Source organism: Sciurus carolinensis, chromosome 1 (assembly GCF_902686445.1).
Source record: "Sciurus carolinensis chromosome 1, mSciCar1.2, whole genome shotgun sequence".
Classification (NCBI taxonomy): Eukaryota; Metazoa; Chordata; class Mammalia; order Rodentia; family Sciuridae; genus Sciurus; species Sciurus carolinensis.
The window spans coordinates 26,920,465-26,941,354 of record NC_062213.1 but is presented as its reverse complement, the minus strand read 5'-3'; the positions used below and the strand labels follow the sequence as shown (position 1 = coordinate 26,941,354).

The 20,890-nt window shown below is 31.2% G+C and overlaps 1 protein-coding gene across 1 annotated transcript in view; it reads right to left on the bottom strand.

Annotated features, from left to right (window-relative positions):
- Csmd3 (CUB and Sushi multiple domains 3) overlaps nucleotides 1-20,890 on the bottom strand; it is a 1,190,022-nt gene that overhangs the window by 922,687 nt on the left and 246,445 nt on the right. The window contains 1 exon segment of the mRNA XM_047516388.1: nucleotides 6,419-6,613. Coding sequence (XP_047372344.1) covers nucleotides 6,419-6,613 — 195 coding nt within the window.

Genomic DNA, 20,890 nt, shown 5'->3' with positions numbered 1-20,890 from the left:
CTCTCAACAGAAGAAACCTATGGAAGGCTAGCATACAATGCTTATAAATGTGTACCACTCTGTGTTTTTTTGGCATGAAGTTAAAATACGCACATTTGGACAATAACAAAAAATGAATTAGTTCATTTTTCAAATGCAAAACTTCATATTCAATACACTGTATCATGAAGGCTAGAGCTGTTTCATTCTTACTTAGTAATGTAACTTGTGCACAGTTCTTAATATACATTTAATTATTTGATATGCTTCAAATTAGAGAATGTCAATAAATGAGTAACTCAGAATTGCTAACTTCTCTAAAACATATTGGAAAATGTATTTTCACCAATGATGTATATTACTTCCTGATTACAACCTAATTTAATAGACTAATATGAGACTTAAAATTTTCCTAAATCACTATAGCTCTGAGAAAAATTAATTCTACTGTCTCTAAAGTCTTTGAAACTAAATCTATCATTCTCTGGTGCTATCAGTTTTCATATACCCATGTCTCCATATGATTTTCATAGTTAAAAATATATCTTTACAGGGGCTGGGGTTGTAACTCAGTGGTAGAGCACTTGCATAGCACATGTGAGGCACTGGGTTTGATCCTCAGCACCACATTAAAAACTAAATAAAATAAAGTTATAAAAATATATCTTTACATACAAATCAGCATATTTGTCCATATTTTAGACATAACAATAATTGAAATAGGTAATAGCCTGCATTTTCCAGTGAGTGATAAAGACACAGCAAGTGACTTGTGGCACTTATAAATTTCTCCTTATGGCCTCATATTATTGGGATTTTGCTGGCAGGATTTGAGGTGATAATATACCCCTTTTACTAAATGATGCATGCCTAATCTGCTGGCTCATTAAAAGGTTTGTGCAAATGTTTTCCTTGTTAGCATCAAGTATTACTGTTCACATTAAAAGGCTAGAACTTTTTCTGTGAAATGATAGGGTGAATGAAAGTAAAATCTGCTTAAATTATATTGCTCAGATTAAAATGGCAAGTATGGTGGCAAAATTCAAAAGTCTGTGCTAAAATATTTTCAGAGATAACAATACTTAAAATAACAGGTTGAAAATTAACTAAATCAAACCATCAACGCCCTGATCCTCAAAATGAATTCTTAATGCGTGACTCATGACATTTTGATATTCAACAGTGTATTTGAGTTCTTTTCTTTTTTACATAATAAAACAATTTACCACTGATGCTATCCTGTCTATGATTCAGGGAATTACAATAACACATTATCTTCTTTGGAAGTAGATTTCAGGAAAAAGAGCAGTTTATAAGATTTTTTAATCAAATGTTTTTCTTTTTAAAGACCTGTAGATTTTAGCTATCGAAAATGTTAAAAATTATGTTAAAGTAAATAAATAAAACTGAACTATTTTTGCCTAGTACTTAAAATCTCACAATAGAATATATTTATATTTTTCAATTTGTAATATATTTTTGTCTTTAAGCACTATGAGGAAATGAATAAAAAGTGAAACAGTTATTTTTATCTTCTGTTTTTTAATTCAATAAAGAATTTTGTAGTTTTCTGTTTTTAAAATTATTTTTACTTGAGTTTTAGCAATAATTTATTTATTGTTAAGGTAGAATATTTCTGAATGAATATTGCATCTCAGAATTTATGCATTGTAATCAAGACAGAATAAATGACACTTTTTATTTTCTAATGACTTTTTAGAATGATTTCCAGATACTGGATATACTAGCACAATAACAGAACATAGAAACACAATAAACATCCTTACTTAGTTAACTCACTACTTTGAAGGACTTTTTTTATAATTTTCACATAGAAAGTATCTGGCCAGCTATGAGCAGAGGCACATGTCTGTAATCCCAGCAGCTTGGGAGGCTGAGGCAGGAGGATCACAAGTTCAAAGCCAGTGTTAGCAACTTTGAGAGACTCTGTCTCAAAATAAAAAATAAAAGTGGATGGGATGCAGCTCAGTAGTTAAGTGCCTCTGGGTTCGATCAGTACCCCCACCCCACACACACACAGTATTTGACTCAAGCTTTCTTCCCTCTTCTTTCCACTTCTCCAACTATTTTTTTTTATTCTGTCCATTTCTATGTTTTGGTATTATACTTTGATCCAAAATTATTGAACAAATTTTCCAGTAGAAAAACAATAGTGTATTGTGACAAAGCAACCTACTGTTCTATTTTTAGAAGTCATTTTATCCACCATGCTGCAGTGGAAGGTAGTCTTATAGAAGGTCCTTTTTACTCTTCATTGCTACTTGAAATCCATGATACTTTGTTGGAGGTGATAGTTCTCTCATTAGTGCTTTTGCTTATTTCTACTATCGAATACTTGGTTTAGGTCACACAGCACCAATTGACTATATGATGTGTACACATCACTAACATCCAAGCCTTCTCCCAAAAGGATATTGTCTATAAGATCAAAATAAACTCTATGGACATTTTATAGCATCATAGTCTTTCATTGAGCAGTGTTATCCTGAACTGTCGTATGAATTCCTAGATGCTTATTTTTGGCTGAAAATATTCAAATCTTTAAGACAATATATTACCCCTCTAAAAGTTTTAGTTAATCCAAAATTTATAAGTTCCTAAAATAACCTAAAATTTTCTGTGACCAGGTCCTTAAATCTTAAAACATTCATTCCTACATTAAATTGTTTTAAAAATTTTTGTGAACTCGTTTGGGTTTACATAGTACACTATAATTTAGGTGTGTCTTTTACCATATGGTTTTATTAGTTTGCCCTAGAATATGAATATTTAAATGCCATTCTGAATACAAAATATTATTGGGAATTTTAGAAGCTTTAATCAAGGAATAGCCTGTCTATTTTCCTTTGTCAACTGTCTTAATTAGTAAGCAGTTTGGGGAGCACTGTGTTGAGAAGGACTCTGAGGCCACATCAAAGCTCAGTGGGAATAAATGTCATGGAAGTGTCTGAATGAAGGGGGTATAGAAAAGTCAAGTGCTTCAGGTATTTTCATTCCAGATTTACAGCATAGGCATTAGGCTTCACTTTTTACAGAATATTGCTTAGCCCAGCAAGAGGCAGTTAGTTGCCTTTTACAAATACTAGCAGATGGTGTTGATAAAATTCATCCTGCCTGTGAACAAACAGAAAAAACCCTTGCATCATACTCTCTAGGTTGATGTGGCATTCATTTTTTTCTTAATTAAACTATCATTGTTAGGAAGCATCAAAGAACTCTAAAAGTAAAGGTTTCATCAAGGAGAGAGTCTATGTAAACTCCAGGGGAAGCAATAAGCAGATCATTACAGAGTTATCAGCCCCCTGCAAAGTTATAAATTAAAGAATCAGTATGCTATCAAGTGGCAAAGAGCAGAAAAGAGAAGGCATGGCCCAACCAGTCTCCTATCTTTTCCTTGAACTGAATGATGATGACATGCATTGAAAATACTCTAATCCTCCATTCTTTAAGTTTTAATAAAAAATTGGTTAGTGGGAAATAAATTGCATCTTAGAAAATTAGATCATGTGCTCTACGAAGTATGACTTAGAATCTACCCTTAGCCAGTGAATATTAGTAACACATGAGAACTACTTTTGAGGCTGGAAAGAAAAAAAATTGTACTTTCTACATGAATTATTGCCTCATTCAAATGTTCTTGCTCTATATAGTTTGTATTTTTAGCAGTCCTCTATGAAATCTTCTCTTAAAGCTTTGTCCCTAGCTGAACTTCCATCCACTGAACTGGGAAATGTTAATACCTTCCTTATCAAGGTGCCTGCTTCTTCACAGTGCCAAGATCCTGACATTAAAGCAATGATCACACATTATTGTAATTACTTGATTACATTACAATCTGCCCCTCTGGACCACGGGTTTTTAAAGGCAGGAATTGTTTCTTAATCAATCTTTTGATCCTCAGCACTTGAAATACTGCTTTTCACAGGGTAGGCCTTTAATGAATACACTTGAATGAGTATTGCATTCATTAGTATTATTGCTGAGAGAAGAAAAGGTGAGCTTGGCAGACTGTAGTTAAGCAGGCAGCCTTTCCAAACACAGAGGGTGCCACTTTTTTGATAGATGAAAAACCTCAGAGGTTACAGTGAAAGTCAAAAGAAAGAAACCTGTATGGACTTCTGAATGAGTAATAGGGAAGTATATTACATTCTGGGAACAGAGTTTAACCCTGAAGTAGAAGTGTTGGCTCTAGGGTTAAATCTGAACAGAAATATAGTTGCAACCTTCCATTTCAAATTAGTTTTGATGGTCATCTATCCTCTTTGGGAGGAGGATATGGAAATAAGTGCTAAGGAAAAGTGGGAAGATAGAGCTAACATAAACAATAACTTAGTATGTACCTACTTGTGCTAGTATACTGAACTCTAACAGTTTTGTGATCTAGTTATCTTCCTCTCTTCATTCCACTATAACTAAAGAAAGAGTTTCCAAGATAATGCAAATTTCTCTTTAAGAACTTCTCATCAATCTGTTTAGAATAAGGTCTTTCTGACTATGAGAACTATCATTTAAATTAAGAGGCAGAAGGAGCTCTTATTTTTAAGAATCATGATATTTTAAAATACTTGGTTTTCAGTATTTTAACAAGATTTTTTGAGTTGGGATGATTTATGTTTTTTTTTTAATCCTATATTTCTTTTGACTGATTCACATATAGAATTCCATTTCCTCTCAGTATAATAAACTATATTTAAAAGTCACAAAATTTTTTTGTGAAGTGTCAGATTGTTAACATTGCTAGGCTTTGGAACTAGAGAGAATGTTTCGAACATAGCCTCCCTACCACATCCCATTTACTCTTAGGAAAACTACTTCATGGATTCTTATATTTCTGCACATCTTGTGAGTAGAAATACCAGCATTCCTTCTGCTTTTCCTATCAGACTCTGTTTTCAATGATGATTGCATAGAAAGTAACCTACAACATTATAAATAATGTTTCTACCACAGCAAGACAAATATTCTTATAACCTCGTAAGACAGAAATAGTTCTCCCTGGAATAAAAAGTTGGTGTGCTTGCTTCCCATTATAAAAGATTTAGGTTCCTTAACTCAGGGTTTATCTCCTATGACACCACTCTGTATGTGTGCAGGTATATCATATTCTTCATATCATTCTATGGGAATTGGGGCTTGAGGATCTTGTATAAATTCTGTTACTTTGGCTCTTGGTACTTCTGTACCTAATAAACCATCCTTATTTCCTGACCTAAGAGTCTTGTGTCTTTTCTTACCATTCACAAAACTATGGCACAGAATCTTGTTAACTTTCAGGTAAAGTAAAATCTCAGATTCTCATAGTTCCTAATGTTTACTAGCTGAGTAACCTTGAGTAATTATTTTTAAATATTTGGACTTCAGTTTACTATTGTGAAATTTAAAGGGAATAATGCTTTTAAATTTCTTAACATATGTATTGTTTAAATAAATAATAGCTAATAGTAGAAGCCATAGCAAGTATACCAGTAGTAGCAGCAGCAACTGCAATAATAATAGCAGGAAAATTAGAAGCAAAGCAACCCAATATTGAAAGAACACTTATGACAAATGGAACAGGTTGGGATTTTTTTTTCCTCAATAACAAAATGAGATACATGAGACTCAAATTGTTGACATAATTTGCCTGAGATAATCCACATGCTAATTGACAATGCTGGAATAAGATGTTGACTCTGTTTGATTTCCTTATGTTATTCTGCATATATTTGCAATCACATGTTTGGGAGGAAGCTAGTAATTTAGATGTGTATCTGGACATTCCCACATTTCCATTGATAGAGTTTGGAAATCTATGTCAAAAGATAAATGAGAACAAACATTAGGAAAGAAGACTCAGAGAGAAAACAATACTGATCTCCAGCATTTCTGTGGGCAAGATTTTTCTGTCTTTAGCTAATGTTGAACGTGTTCTATTTTCCGGGCTATGTATTTTGAATCTTTGTCTATAACATCATATTATTATAATTTTTATGCTTTCCCTACAATATAAAAATTCTTTATAGTATATTAGTAACCCATACAGTACTATTAATGTCACAAATACTTATGCTGTTGTCTACCAGAAATCTTTAAAAGATTAAGAGATGTAGTCAATGTTTCTCAAAGTAAGATAATTGCTTTGACAGTCCAATTAAATTTCTAAACATAAACTCCACATATACAAATGCAAAAACATATACACATACATCATATATATTTAAGTAAATATAAAATATACAGAAGTATTTCAATGTCTCATTTCAAAATAATGTCTTATCAAGTATTTAGTATTTTTCTATATTTGTCAAGCACTATATGATATACATGATTTATATTCTATAGAAGCAAGTGATAAACATTTTTCAAATACACTGTTGTATAACACGTTTCCATTATGTCAAACAAATTTGTAATCAGTGTAAAAATATATAATTTTTACCTCTACAGATGGGAACAGGAAAATCCCACGAGGCTGTATTAACTGAATTGGCTATGCAGGTGAGTTGAGGGTGACCATCGAGGATATATCCAGTTACGCAGCTGTAGCGGATCTTGTCCCCAACATCAAACCTTGTACCATATAAGACACCTTTAGGTGGAACTCCAGGGTTTCCACAAGAGCTACTCTGCAATTCTATAGAAGATAAGGAAAGAAAAATGTAGAGTTATTTTAATACATATTTTGGTGTATTTAGATGTATGACTTACAATATAAATGTAGATATCCTTTTTTCTGTAGAGAAAAGTCACAGAAAATGTCTTCTATATCAACATATGTAACAGTGAAGTATGGAATGGGAGGGAAATAAATACAATTGCAAAGGTATTATATGTCATTATTTGTGCTACAAAAGTTTGCATATTTTAGATTATCTTGTCTTCACAACAATCTTTGAAGTCAGTGTTACTCATATTTTGCAGGTAAGTAAAATTAAGGTTAATACCACTTATTTGGCTTTTCAAAGTTACATTTTAATAGCAAGGTAACAAGCATATTCATTTCATTAGTATGGTCCCCAGTATTTTGATGCCTCTACTTAACCCTCAGTCATGGATATTTATCCAGGAAAAACACATGTTAAGTAAACACCTTTTTTTTTTTTTTTTCACTTAAACAAGAAACACATTACAGTAGAAAATGAACATGGTTTTTGAATTTAAAAATATTGGAATAGAATTCCAGCTCTATTATTTGTTTAAACTTGAATATACAACAGTTTAATAAGTGCATACAGTTGTGACATTTATGTAGATCAACATGCAAAATATCTCAAAACGTGTGATGGATCAGAATATTTTACTTACTATTTTATTATTAGTGTATGCTTAAAAGTAAACAAGAATATAAACACAAGACTTTTTAAATCAATATTCATTTCAGAAAAATTCAATTTCACATTAAATTAATAAATAATCAAATAAAAATAGCAGAACTAACAGAATAATGAGTTTGGGATGGATTATTTTTCCTCATATTGTACTCTAAATTTTCTGTTTTATGACCACTACATTATATTGCCTTTAAACTATAAATAATAATCAATAAAAGACAAAATGATGGACTAAAAAGCAGCATTCAATTTGAGTAGAGTCTATTATTCAGTTAATAGTATTATACAAATGTTAATTTCCCAGTTTTGATAATTGTATCACAGTTTCCTAAGCAGTTAATATTAAGGTAAGCTATGTAAAAGTTTATGGGAGTTCTATGGCTTTTGTGAAATAAAAAGTTGTTGTGATACAAACATTGTGATGTAAAACCAAAACATGTTCCAAATTTGTCTTGCTATTTATCCCATTTGTGCAGTAAATCCCATGCATATCTTTGCTAAGCCAAATGATTATAAACTGCTGTAATTTTGAAAGTATCAATTCCAATATTAAGAAAAAAATATCAAAATAAAAAAATGATTATAATATGTAGTTGGAAAATTACAAAAATAATGTGGATACTTAGTATAAGAATTATATAGACAGGTGAAATTTTTATCTCTATCTACAATAAGGTTATCTATCTACACTGACTTTATGGTGATTTCAGGAGGATTTTTTTTAAACTGACATTAATTTTGCTTATAAACATTCCAATGTTAGTAAAAGAAAAAAAACCACTGGGTAATTTTAAATGTGAAGTCATTTTTATTGATGAAAAAAATGTACTGGCAACACTACAGCCATAGCACTTGTATGTATTTAGAGGTAAAATACACTTTTAGTTTGAAATCACTTATTTTGGGTTTCTCACATCCAGAAAAGTAAAGATTTCAACTAATATTTACTCTCAATGGTTTCTGTAAGTAGTATATAATTACCTCAATATCACAAGCTACAATTTGAAAAAAAATTAAAATGTAACTAAGAATAATTATTTATATTTCATTTTACTATTTTTCCAAGTATTATTCTCTATGTGCATTTTCAGTAAAACGTAAAACAAATGTATCATCTGTGAATTTTAAGCAGCTCTTCGAATGCTTAAATTTGTACAGTAGTTTGTTGAAATGATTGATTTTTCTTTTAAAATGTATTTTATGAATAGATGAGATATTTGCTGCAATAGATGGGGAGGTTAATAAGTTTTGATAAAATGAATAAGAATTTAGTTCTCTGAATATAGTAATAACAAAGGAAATACTTTTAATGAAACTACCACTTTTGGCCTTATAATCAATCCACTCCTCTCCCTTCTACCCTCTAAAAAATAATTAAGGTCAAGACTTCAATTATCATAAAGTTATATATCTAGGAGAAAAGTAGTTTTCAAATTACTTCACAGGAAGCAGTTAGGTAGAGAAAGGGAAAGAGAAGAAAGCTCTAAATAGTTGTTATACTCAGATTTGACTTTGATTTAAATGAATAAGTAAACGTTACCCAGAACAAAGTACCTAAAGCAAAAATGGAAAATATATCAAGTGAACCAGTGAATGAATAATAACATCAGATGGAATCTTAATAAATTACCTAATCTCCTGCCTTGTGATTGAATTATTTCTAAACCCACAGAATGATAAAAAATTGGGGTTGTTTCAAAATGAAACTGAAATAAGATAATTCCAAAACATGTATGGTCCTCACCTTCAGGAAATTCCTGCTGTTGCTTGCCCTTGTTTATCACCTTCAAAAATAAGAACATCTACCCATCATACTCTGTCAACTGAATAACTCCTGAAGATAGTTCAGATGTTTTACCTCCAGGGTTCATACATCATGATTCTATAGCCATTGCTCATGGATTCTATTTTTTTGTCCTTTCTCAATCCTTTATTTTGGGACTTCTCTCTAAGCTGTCTGTGTCCATTTTAAGATTCAGAGCCAAAAAGGATGTGATATCAGCTGAAGAATTACATAACTCACCATCAAAAAATACTGTATTTCAACTAGAAAGCACATTTAGTCTTGATTTTTAAAATGAATAGTACTCCATACCAAGTTTTAGAATCTAATTAACTTCTACTTAATAACAGTTTTAGAAATGGCTAGGTTACAATAACTTTTAGACATTGTTTCTATAAGCCAACAAGATTTTAAGTATCAGAGAAAAATGAAATATCTGACCACAATACAGGAAAATAAAAACTAATAATCAATATATTAATACATGTTTCAAGTACTTATGAGTAGTGATTTTGTTTAAATATTATGAAATCACTTTTAAGGAATGCAGAGGTTTAAGCAAAAAAATGAAGAATTTCCATGGATATCATAAATGTACATGCAAGATAACTATATCTTACTTCTTATTTCATTTTTTGACATAAATAATTAAATCTAAGAGCAGATTTGCCAAATAGTTCTGGTTATCAAGTTCACCAGTAAATGTCATTGGTATATTGATCAAAAGGTTCAGATAACTAAAATAAACAATTATAGAATCTGGAAAAAGCTCCCATGTTGCATCATATATGCATATCCCCAATGTGAAGAAAAGAAAACTGACACTTAGACTAAGTAACTTGTCTAGTTCCACAAACTAATAAAGAGTAGACTCAGGGCTCAAGTCAGGTTTCCTAACTCTAAAGTCTTAGCTCATTTTAATATTATATAGTGTTACTTAAGAAAAGCAAGTAATTATTCCACAAGTGATTATTAAACATCTATCTTTGATAATGCTCTGAAGATATAGTCTTTCAAAAGACAGATGTGGCCCTGCCTTCTTGGGTTTTATAACCTGATCACAATGAAAAGAAATAAATGATTACAAGATCATGATTGTTATATAAAATGTAGGATAAAGGAAACCTCCTCAAGTTATTATAAAACGTATAACGGTAGAACTTAATTAGTCTTAAGAGGAGAACTAGAAGGGATTTCCTGATAAAGGGAGGTTTAAATCATGATCTCAAATAGGATAAAAGTGGAACTTGACATTATCAAGCAAAGTGAAATAAACCATAGTCTGAAAGTCAAGGATTGAATGTTTTCTGTAATATGTGGAAGCTACAACAAAATAAGGGAAAATGTGACCCGGCATGGTGAACCCATGAAAATAGAAGGGTATCGGTGGGATAGAGAGAGGTGATATAGGGAGAGGGAGGAGGAATGGGAAAAGGCAGGAACTGTGGAATGCAACTGACTAAATTACACTATATACATATGTCAGTACACCACAGTGAATTTCATCTTTATGCATATCTATAAAGCACTAATTTAAAAAAAAAAAAAAAACTATAAATAAGTAGAAGGAAGTCCAGTAGAGAAAGTACTGGGGAATGAAATGGAGCAAATTATATTTCATGCATGTATGATCATGTCAACCCCGATATTATGTATAACTATATTTCACTAGTAAAAGCATTTAAAAAATAAAAGAACTGTTAACTAGTATATTCAAAATCAAATGGTATAAGAATCAAAATACTATAATAATGACTAGGTTTGGCAATAGAGTGAATATAGGTTTTGTGAATGTGGTAGAGTAAAAACTGGATTGGGAAAAGTAGCTTTAAATGGTTGTTCATAGATAGGTTCACATAGTGAATACATATACTTTTATAGACTCCTAAATATAAAGTGGAACTACTTCCATCATTAAAATTTTGCTCTTCAGAATGGAATAATAGTATATAATTGACATTCATTCTAAATGTATATATGAGCAGAGATTTTCATAAGTATGCATGATATATATATATATGTATATATATGTATATATATATCTTTATATATATGTTTTCTCATTTAATACTAATTAAACCTTAGTGGGAAAATTGTATTGTTGAATCATGAAAATTAATTTTTAAAAATATAAGTAGCTAAAATGATGTATACATATTATTCAGAATACAAGTACATAAGTATTGATATGAACACATAAAACAACTTATATAAGTCATTTATATGCTATATATAAGCTGAGATCAACTTAATATGTGGCAAACATTATTACTTCAAATTATAGCTTTATTATTATTATAATCAGAATTTTATTTGAGATGCCTTAATTAGTTGTGATTATATTATAATCTTTTAGAGGTAACCTCATGTATCAAATCTGCTTTAAATACTAATTATCTATGTTAGTTTATTCTTGATGTCTTAATATTAATGAAAACAGCAATTTAGTCACGGGTAAAAAAAATGCTTCTAAGTTACAAATGAAATTGTAGGTCTAATCTCAATTTTTTGTAGAAGACTTGCATTATCAAATTCACAAGAACTTCCCTATACAACTTGCTGGTTCATTCATTCATTTGTTGATTAGTGTCTTAGATAAAGCACCAGGACAGGTGAAGAAATTAACAAGTGATAAATTTTACATATTGCAGCTAACAAAAACGGGATGAACTAATAATATTAAAAAGTTTACAAAATAATATAAATCCAGAGAATGTACATAAAACACCATAAGAGAACAGAAATTTTGTCTTGGAGAAATTGAATAAAACCCTGTCAAGCAATTGAGAGAAAGATGAATAATTTCTACTAATAAACAAGTAAAATAACCTTGACTCTGACAAAAACAAACCTTCATTTTGTTTGGAGCACATGGATAGTTGTGAAATCAAGATGTTTAGCAAATTTTGGAGGAAGAAAAAAAAAAAACATTGACCTTGAAAATTAGAGTGAAAAATGGAAAGAAAGGATAAAGGACACCATGACTACAAAATTGCATAATTATTCTGTCAAATAGATGAAGCATGATCCTGCTGAGATCAATTAACAATGCTTTAAAACATTGTAAAATTATATCTACTAAGGGAAGTAAAATCAAGTTGTTTGTACTTCTTACAGAAAATTAATCTCAGGGTTTTATTTCCCAGATGATTTAAAAATAATTTAGGAAAGCATAATATCAAACTGAAGTAAAATGTTTTGTACCTAGTACCTCTCAGCCTGAAACTTCAAAGCACTTAACAAACCAGCACATTTTCTTTTTAGTGATACAAAACATTCTCTATTATAGATACTGAACTGTTTCATTCACACAGGACATAAATAGTGTAGTTTGAGCATTCTCTTGGGGACTTTGATTTGAGCAAACATTTTCTGAATATTTTGAAAGACTTATGGTATTAATCATGCCCCTCTGGACTTTTCTTTCACTATATATAACTGAATGAAATTGATTGATAGATTTATGTATTTCCTTCCTCACCAGGCTGTTTATCTTGAGAACAGGGGGCTCTGATTCATCTCTGTGTATCAAGAATTTAGCACCCTGTGTTCTTGGCAAGCAAAAAAAGATGTTTAAGTTAGGTATCTCCTTTAATAGAAAAATATAAGAAGATCATCATGCAGAATTTTAGGAGTAAATGTTTAAGTACAAAAATAGTGGAGTGCAAGTGGTAGGTAGCATGAAATAGATAAGTAAGGCATATCATGAATTCAATCTGTGTCCTAATATGTACTAGATCACATAGGCAACATGTAATCTTGTATGGGTGAAATTACATGGTTACACCATTCTATGAAAATGTATTCACTTCTATAAGCAATTTCCTATCCATGAGGATAATTCATGAGCTTCTGGTCAAGAGGAGAACCTCACTGAAATGCTGTGGATGGAGCAAACATGAGGCCACATTTGCTGTTTTGAAAGTGATCATGAAACTTCAACAGGTTCAGAGTTGCTAATCAAAAGGACAAATGTTTATTATTATCTTAATTAAAAGGAAACCAGATAAAGTATTGGCTGCTCGAAAAGAAGTTAGAATAAACAAGGAACTTAGTTATTCTGCCTAAGAGGAAAATAATTACTAAATTGATTTGGGGGGCAAGAGGATAAACATTGATTAAAATGTAGTTTCAACAATAGGAGAAAAGTCTATTGTCACAATTGTTCTAATGTATAAAGATAATACCAGGCATGGATGTAATCCCAGGGACTCAGTAAGGGGAGGCTGAGGCAGAAGGATTGCAAGTTTGAGGTCAGCCTCAGCAACTTGGTGAGACCCTCAGCAACTTAGAAAGACCATGTCTCAAAATAAACAATAAAAAGAGTTGAGAATGTATTTCAGTGGTAATGTGCCCCTAGATTAAACCCCCAGACTCTCCCTTAAAATAAAATATTAAGATAAATCTTGAGATTGACTAGATGCATCCAAAGGAAAAAAGAACATAGTAGAAGAAGAGAAAATACAAAAACAAACATAAAAAATGTTTGCTAAGTAACATCTTACTGTTTTGATATTGAAGATCTATAAATAGGGCCCAGGGGCAATACAGTAAAACATTTTGAGATTCAGTTCAAGATTAATGGAGAAATGCAATGTAGAAAAAAAATCCTTTGCATGATATACAAAGACTTATTGCTATTAATATGTTATTTTGGCTTATGAAGGGCAATTAATAATAAGAGGCAATTAATGTTCTTTCAATATCAAATATTAATGCATTTTTGGCAAAATAAATGTATCTACTAAAATAAATTAATAGAAATGATAGTATATTTTTTTGCATCTACCTGTGTATTAAAAGAGTTGGGTGGAAATGTCATGAAATATGAAAAAAAATGTGATTATTAGAAACTAACTATATCCTGTATTGTTGCCAGAATATTATTGCAGCAAAAGAAATAATAATATAGAAAGGAGGCATGTTAGCAGCCATTTTCACTTCAATGTTTCTAAAAATGGAATAATGCTGTTTCTGGCTTGGGATAGCATTTGATAGTTTAATTCAGATTAACAGAGAAATATAAAAAGACTTTCCTCCCCTTATGACAGAATTGGGACAAGTATCTGTATTAAAACTTTGGAATAAAAGTAATTTAATTCTTCAAAAAGACGTGTTAAGCTACTCATGGATAATTTACTGGATTATCTAATCATCAAATGTGATGAGTGAGAGATGCCACTGTAGTTTAACAATTAATCCATCACTGAATAATTATTGAAGCCTGAGGCATAAATGTCAAAGGGGTATAACAAATATGACACCATTTATATCTTATTGAAACTTGTAACCTAGCTGGAATGACAAGACATGCATAATATGACCTTCTAAAGACTGAAAAATGCTGGTTCCACAAGCTGAATTTTTTTAAAAAAATTGTACTTCATGCTGACACAAAAGGAAGATTATGAAATAAGTAGAATTTTAGTTGGAGAGGAATCAAAAGAAGAGTCAAGTAAATCATATGAATAAGACCCATAGGGAGGAACATGCAATATGTGGTCAAGGGTAATACAAAACATGTTGACTTGAATAGCATAACATAAATATGAAGAGATAGAGAATGAAGTTCAGAAAAGTATCATTGGGCCACACTTTGACCCAAAATAGACTTGAAAATAGCTGTTTTAGGGTGCTAGTACTGCTACTTCAATGAAACCGCTTAAATATGATAGTAATTATTTATCTCTATGTGACTGTCTCATTAGTCTAGGCAAGGAGAAAGAAAACCAGGTCATCAGGGACACATGTTTCTTCCATCTCCTGGTATCATTCCCTAGGGCATTGCCTTTGTGTGCAAGATAAATCTGGGTTGCTACAAATGTTGAATTCTAGGATACTGGGATTGAAATTGGTGATGGTAGGAAAAAGCAATCCTTATTCCTTTCCCTTAACTGCTGGCAAAACCCTTTGTCATTACTACATCCTACCTCAATTCCAAGTTTTCTAGGAGTTTTAGACATTAGCACTGGTGTTTTTTCATTAAAGCTGACTATAATTCCTCATCAGTCAGAGACCTGGTTGAGTAGAAAAAGGATGGTAACAATAACTAACTCCCATATGGAAAAAAAAATGAGGAAAGGGGAATATTCCATATTTATAAATAGGTAGTCCTGGAAATGAGTAGATCCTGATGGACAGAAGTCATGAAAAGCCACTGCTGTGGCAAATTCTGGTTCTGGTTCCTATGGTCTGTATCTTGTACTTCCTTTTGAATCATTCTTCTTTATCTACATTCTTTGTGGCAAAATATTAAGTGTGTGTGGGAGGATAGACTATCCTTGGGAGTGCAAAGTTCTACATTGCTAATGCAGGTTTGGTATTCAAAATTGTCTAAGGGCTGAACAATCAAAGGGATTTACAGATGAGTCATAGAATACATTTGACTAAAAGTTCTTTCAATAACTTACTTGGAATTGATTTATTTGCTCCTAGTTATTTTCATGTGCCTATGAACACTTCTGTGGACCCCCAAATTGTTCTAACCATGTATTGTCATTTTAATTGGGACTATCTTAAGGTGATCTGAAACAATAAGTTTATTCAGGAATACAATTTTTTTTTTTTAAATCTGATCTTTAGTTCCCCATTGGCGTCTATCCTTGAATTAAGAAATTTAATATAAGATTCTGGTAAACTATCCCTATCCCTTCCTGTATAGAAGCAGTTGATTTTTCCAACCTATAAGTCACCAGAATGTTAGAGTTTATTTTTTTCACTCTTTCCTTGAAAATAACAAATTTACTTCTGATCTTCTCTTTGTTGTAAAACCCTGTCTAGGGAAAGACAGTATACTTTACCATGGTCTTTTAAACCTCATTTTGAGCTAAAGCCACAGTGTTGTGCCTTCCACATTGTCAGGAGGAATTAGTTCACCATTTACTATGACATGGCAGGAGTCACTAGCTGCCCAACTCATAATATGTGTTTCCTTTCTACTATTCTTAATTACAAAACAGTGAAACACATTTTAGATTTTTATTTTAACTTATCATTTCCAGTACAAATATTATACCATTGCCAGAGAAAAAGAAACACTTTTTAGAACATAAATGAATTTAATATTGTTTCTAGGAATAGGCTCTAGGCTAGACATTTTGAATTAGCCCTGTAAGAGGACTACTACCCTGAGTCCACCACTGCAATTAAGTTTATCAGGAGTTGGCCCTGTTCATCCCCAACATCTGAACGACAGGAAGAGTCTAGAGAAAAATCACCTGAGGTTACAACTCAAGGATCAGAAAGAGCATCATTTACTCGCATGTTTTATTTCAAATATTCCCTGTCACCAAATATGTTACATATGTTCTTATTTCACAGGTTTGCTTTCACCATTCTGAAATTCCTTCCATTTCTTCTTTACATATGCAGGTATTTCTGTCCTTCAAGATCTAAAACAAGCCTTTCCAAGTTCTTCACCTTGTGGTTAAAGAATTAGCTTCATTTAAAGAATTGGAGAAAGAGGAAAATATAAAAAGGCCTACATTTTTTCAAATCTCTTTGGGAATTTAATCCCCTTGAAAAATAAAAACAAAAACAAAAAAATCTTTTCTGTACCCCATATTGAAGCAAAGTGCAATGTATTATTCCTGTGGGTGCAATAGAGGTGGGGAAGTAGAAACCAGAGCCATGATTTTCTGGATGGCAGAAGAATAATAAATCTTGAGGATTTTACTCTTACAGAGTAATGTTCAATCTTTCCTCCCTACATGGGCAGCTCTTAAAATGTGGAGGAAAACTAAAATCAAATAAAAGAGCTTGTTCCAGTTGGTTTACATTTTGCAGTTGAACTTATCACTGGACAATGACATGAAATGGAAGAAGTTCCATTAATGAAATCAAATAAATCTGGCTTTGAATCCTGTATTTGCCTTTTACTAGTATGTACCCAATGAGGCTTTTAATACTTCAGTTTCCTTTTATGGTATCAACTACATTACTAATATTTATATTACTAAGATTTATTTAGGTTACTTAAGCAAATTATAGAAACTCACTGTGATTTTTGACTGTATTGTGAGTTTCTTGATATCACCACATTCTAATGTTCATTTAATGGTCACTTGTTTCAGGCTGAAAAGATAACCATTTGCGTATGAACTCCTTTCCTTAGAAAATATGTATTTATGAGGCTTGAGTTTATTGCCTATGTCTGATTTCATTCCATTCAAACCACATCACATTTAACAATGGCAAAGGTTTCCCAATGATGCATTTACACTGTTAGGCAGTTCATTTATCTTAACTGAGATCTTAACATTTAAACTGTATTTTACCTTTTAAGCACTGACACCTACAAATCGTGCTAACTAGTTTTGTTGCTGGTTATAGCTCATGGTATAGTACAATAAGAATTGCTTCACCAAAGCTTTGAAAAACTAATTGAAACCAATTATGACAATTATCTCTCTGTTCAATTGCTTGCACTAGACTCTTCCCTCATTTTATACTGTTACACTGCATACGGTTTTCCCTGATGTGACCTACCCAATTGCATTTCAGGTTTTATTCATTGAGCAAGCATATTTCTGATTAAAATTAATAGGGGCTATGCATGGATTGAGTGAGGACTGGAGTTATTAGGATTGTAATATGAATATAAGAGAGAATTAAGTATCATTGGACCTTCTTATTTTAATTAAGTACCCAAACACTCTTAATCAAGCATATAATTAAATTTAAGAGGAAGTGTATTGTGTGCTAATTGTCATTGATTATTAATAATATGCTTATTTATGCATGCAAACTCTATAATGGCATATATCTTGAAACTGTTTCTGAATGACAATAACTGAGTTCTGCATAATGAAACTATTAATGAAATGTAATCTTACGAGAAATGTCAGACTAGAAAATAGCTCAGATCTCAGAACTCCTCTTCCTAATTTTTCTTTTTGAAAAATCAGAACAAGTCATATGTATTAACTCTTGCAAAAGAACATCAGTAATTATATTCTGCTTATTATTTCATTTTCTAAGATTATTTATATCTATAAGATATATATAATCTATATCTATGATATATATAATCTATAAGATATAGATGTATTCATAGGGAATATACAAAGGGAACATCTCATTGGGAATATAAAGAATTCATGTACACCAAAAATATAACTAATTTGATTGCTTTATCCACAAAAATGAGATTTGTTCTTTTATTTTGCCACTTTTTTATTATTATTATTTTTATTTAGCTTTTAATTTTTTACAGACAGCATTTTTTTATTGTACTCAAATGGGGTACATAATTTCATTTCTATTGCCACTTTAAACATTTAAAACTAATTTTTTACTCTGTGGTATAAATTTATCTTTTTAATTAATTTGTTCATTCACTTAATATTATCTAGGTCACTTGTTTATTAAGCATCTATATCACATCACAAATTGTCTAAGCACTGGAGATACAAGAGTGAACAATATACACTCCCCTTTCCTCCTGGAGTTTGTGAGATAAATTTGTGAGCAGGTGGTGGAGAGGGGACCCAGCTAATAAAATATTTAGCATATTATTAGATGATAATAAATATTAAAAGGAAATGTTAAGAAAGGAAGGGGAATGGAAGATTCCATAAAGCTTTCCAGGAAAAAAAGAACTGCAGCTGGAAAGACCTTGTAACGTAACGTAGAATGCTTGAGTGTTTATGGAACAGCAAGAGTTCACTTTAGATCAACAGGACTGACTGAAAGGAGCCTGGGCAGATTAAGTCAGAAGTTAAAACAGGGCCGGGTGATATACAATTTTAAAGTTATTTTAAGAGTTTTTTCAACTTGTTCATTTGATGTTTACTTCTATCTCTCAAAAAATACATTTCTACAATGATTTCCTATCTTTTTTATGGCTTATATTCTTACAGTGGAAAAGAAAGATTTACTGTCTTTCACCACCCCAAATTGTATCCTCCTTGACATTGTTAGCCCTTAATTGTGGTTGAAATATTTGGCATTAAGACTGTTAATGTAAATACTATTAGCAAAATTATATATTTTGTATGATTTATGGCTATTGCTTTTCTGAATAGGTCTTTGTTTTCACTGCATTCAATAATTTCCTCTTTTGTTTTTTATTTCATGTTGAGTAGAATTTCAACTTCAAACTCTACAAACTGTCTACATCTATCCTCAGTACAGTTAGATTTATCAGGGATTCAATTTCAAATCCTAGAAAAAAAATTTAGAACATTTTAATCTTGACCAGTTGATAACTATTTTGTGTTCTATTATTAGGAATTTGGATATTCCATTAAACTTTCTAAGTTGGATCCTTTCTTTCCTATAGCCCATAATACAAAAAACACCAGTATCTCCATGCAAGTGAGAGTTAAAGAGATAAATAATTCATGACTGTGTATGTCTTCATATATTCTTAAACTTCATAACTGCTTTTATATGTGTAGAATTCTAATATAGAAACCGTTTATGTTCAGATTTAAAAGGCAAGGCTTTGTGCCAGTGTTGATTTTTGAATGATAATATTTTAGATTTATTTTGTAACTTTATGTAGTTTTAAATTTAACTATATTTATAATATACTAAAGTGTATTTATTTTGATAAATATTAATAATGTCTTAAAAAGAGTAACACTGGCACTATGCCCTGCCCACCAAATTCCAAGGTAAATGAATTTCACTAGAAGTAATTAGATTAGATCCTATTAGATTTGTATTGACAAATCATGATTTTATATATTTATGGTATATGATGTGATGTTTTGATAAATTTATACAATGTGGCATCATTAAATCAAACTAATTAATATATTCATCACCTTGTTTATCATTTTTTATGGTGAGACATTTGAAATTTACTCCTAGTTATTTAAAAATGCACAATACATTGTTGTTAATAGATGATAGCCACCCTACTATAGAGTACATCTCAAAACTTAATTCTTCTATTTCACCTCCTCCTTTCTGGAACTTTTCTTCAGTGTCAATTAAGTCCCTCTGTTGAGTGCCTCATATACATTTATATTTTAATTTCAAAGAATACATACTTGTACTTTTTCTATACTATCATGTTCTCATTTTATATATTTAGAGAATGATCATCATAGTTTTTTGTTCATTTGTTTGCTTCTTCATACTCGAGGTTTGCTTCTATTTCTATCGTCCCCGATATATCTAAATTTTTCTATTTGTTTTGGACTTTAACCTCTGTGCTAGAGAACTTCTTCAGCAGTCAGGTGATATTTGCTATTTACATGCATAGTAATTAACTAAAAAGCTGAATAGATGCTCTGAGTACATGGGTGGTTTGTGATACATTCACCCATGACCATGGGGTAATTGTCTTGATTACTTCTTTGAGGGACTCATTATAACAACATGTCTTTTCTATTGATTTGCTTATATTCTGTAAAAGAATTCTCAATCACCACCTTGGAGAGTACATAACTAGATGACAGCTTTCTGTGAGTAAAATTGTGAATAACTTGTGTAAAGAATACATCAATATGTTGTTACAGTTTTTTAGAACATTTACTTAATCCACCTGATTGTCATATTGTACTCTTTTTAAATGGTATCTGAGAGCTACCATCTGGAGACTGTTTTACTCCCTTCAGAGAATAAATCCCCAACATTCAGCTGGAATAGAGAAAAGGGAATTGCTTAGCTGTCAAAGTTTTGGTTCTCCTATTGCTTCTTAATTGGATTTTCAAGCAATTTCTTATTTTTTTTTTTAAATTTATTTATGTTTATTTTACTAAGGATTGAACCCAGGGGTGCTTAACCACTGAGCTATGTCCCTAAACCCCCCCACCTTTTTTTTTAAACTTTGAGACAGGGTCTC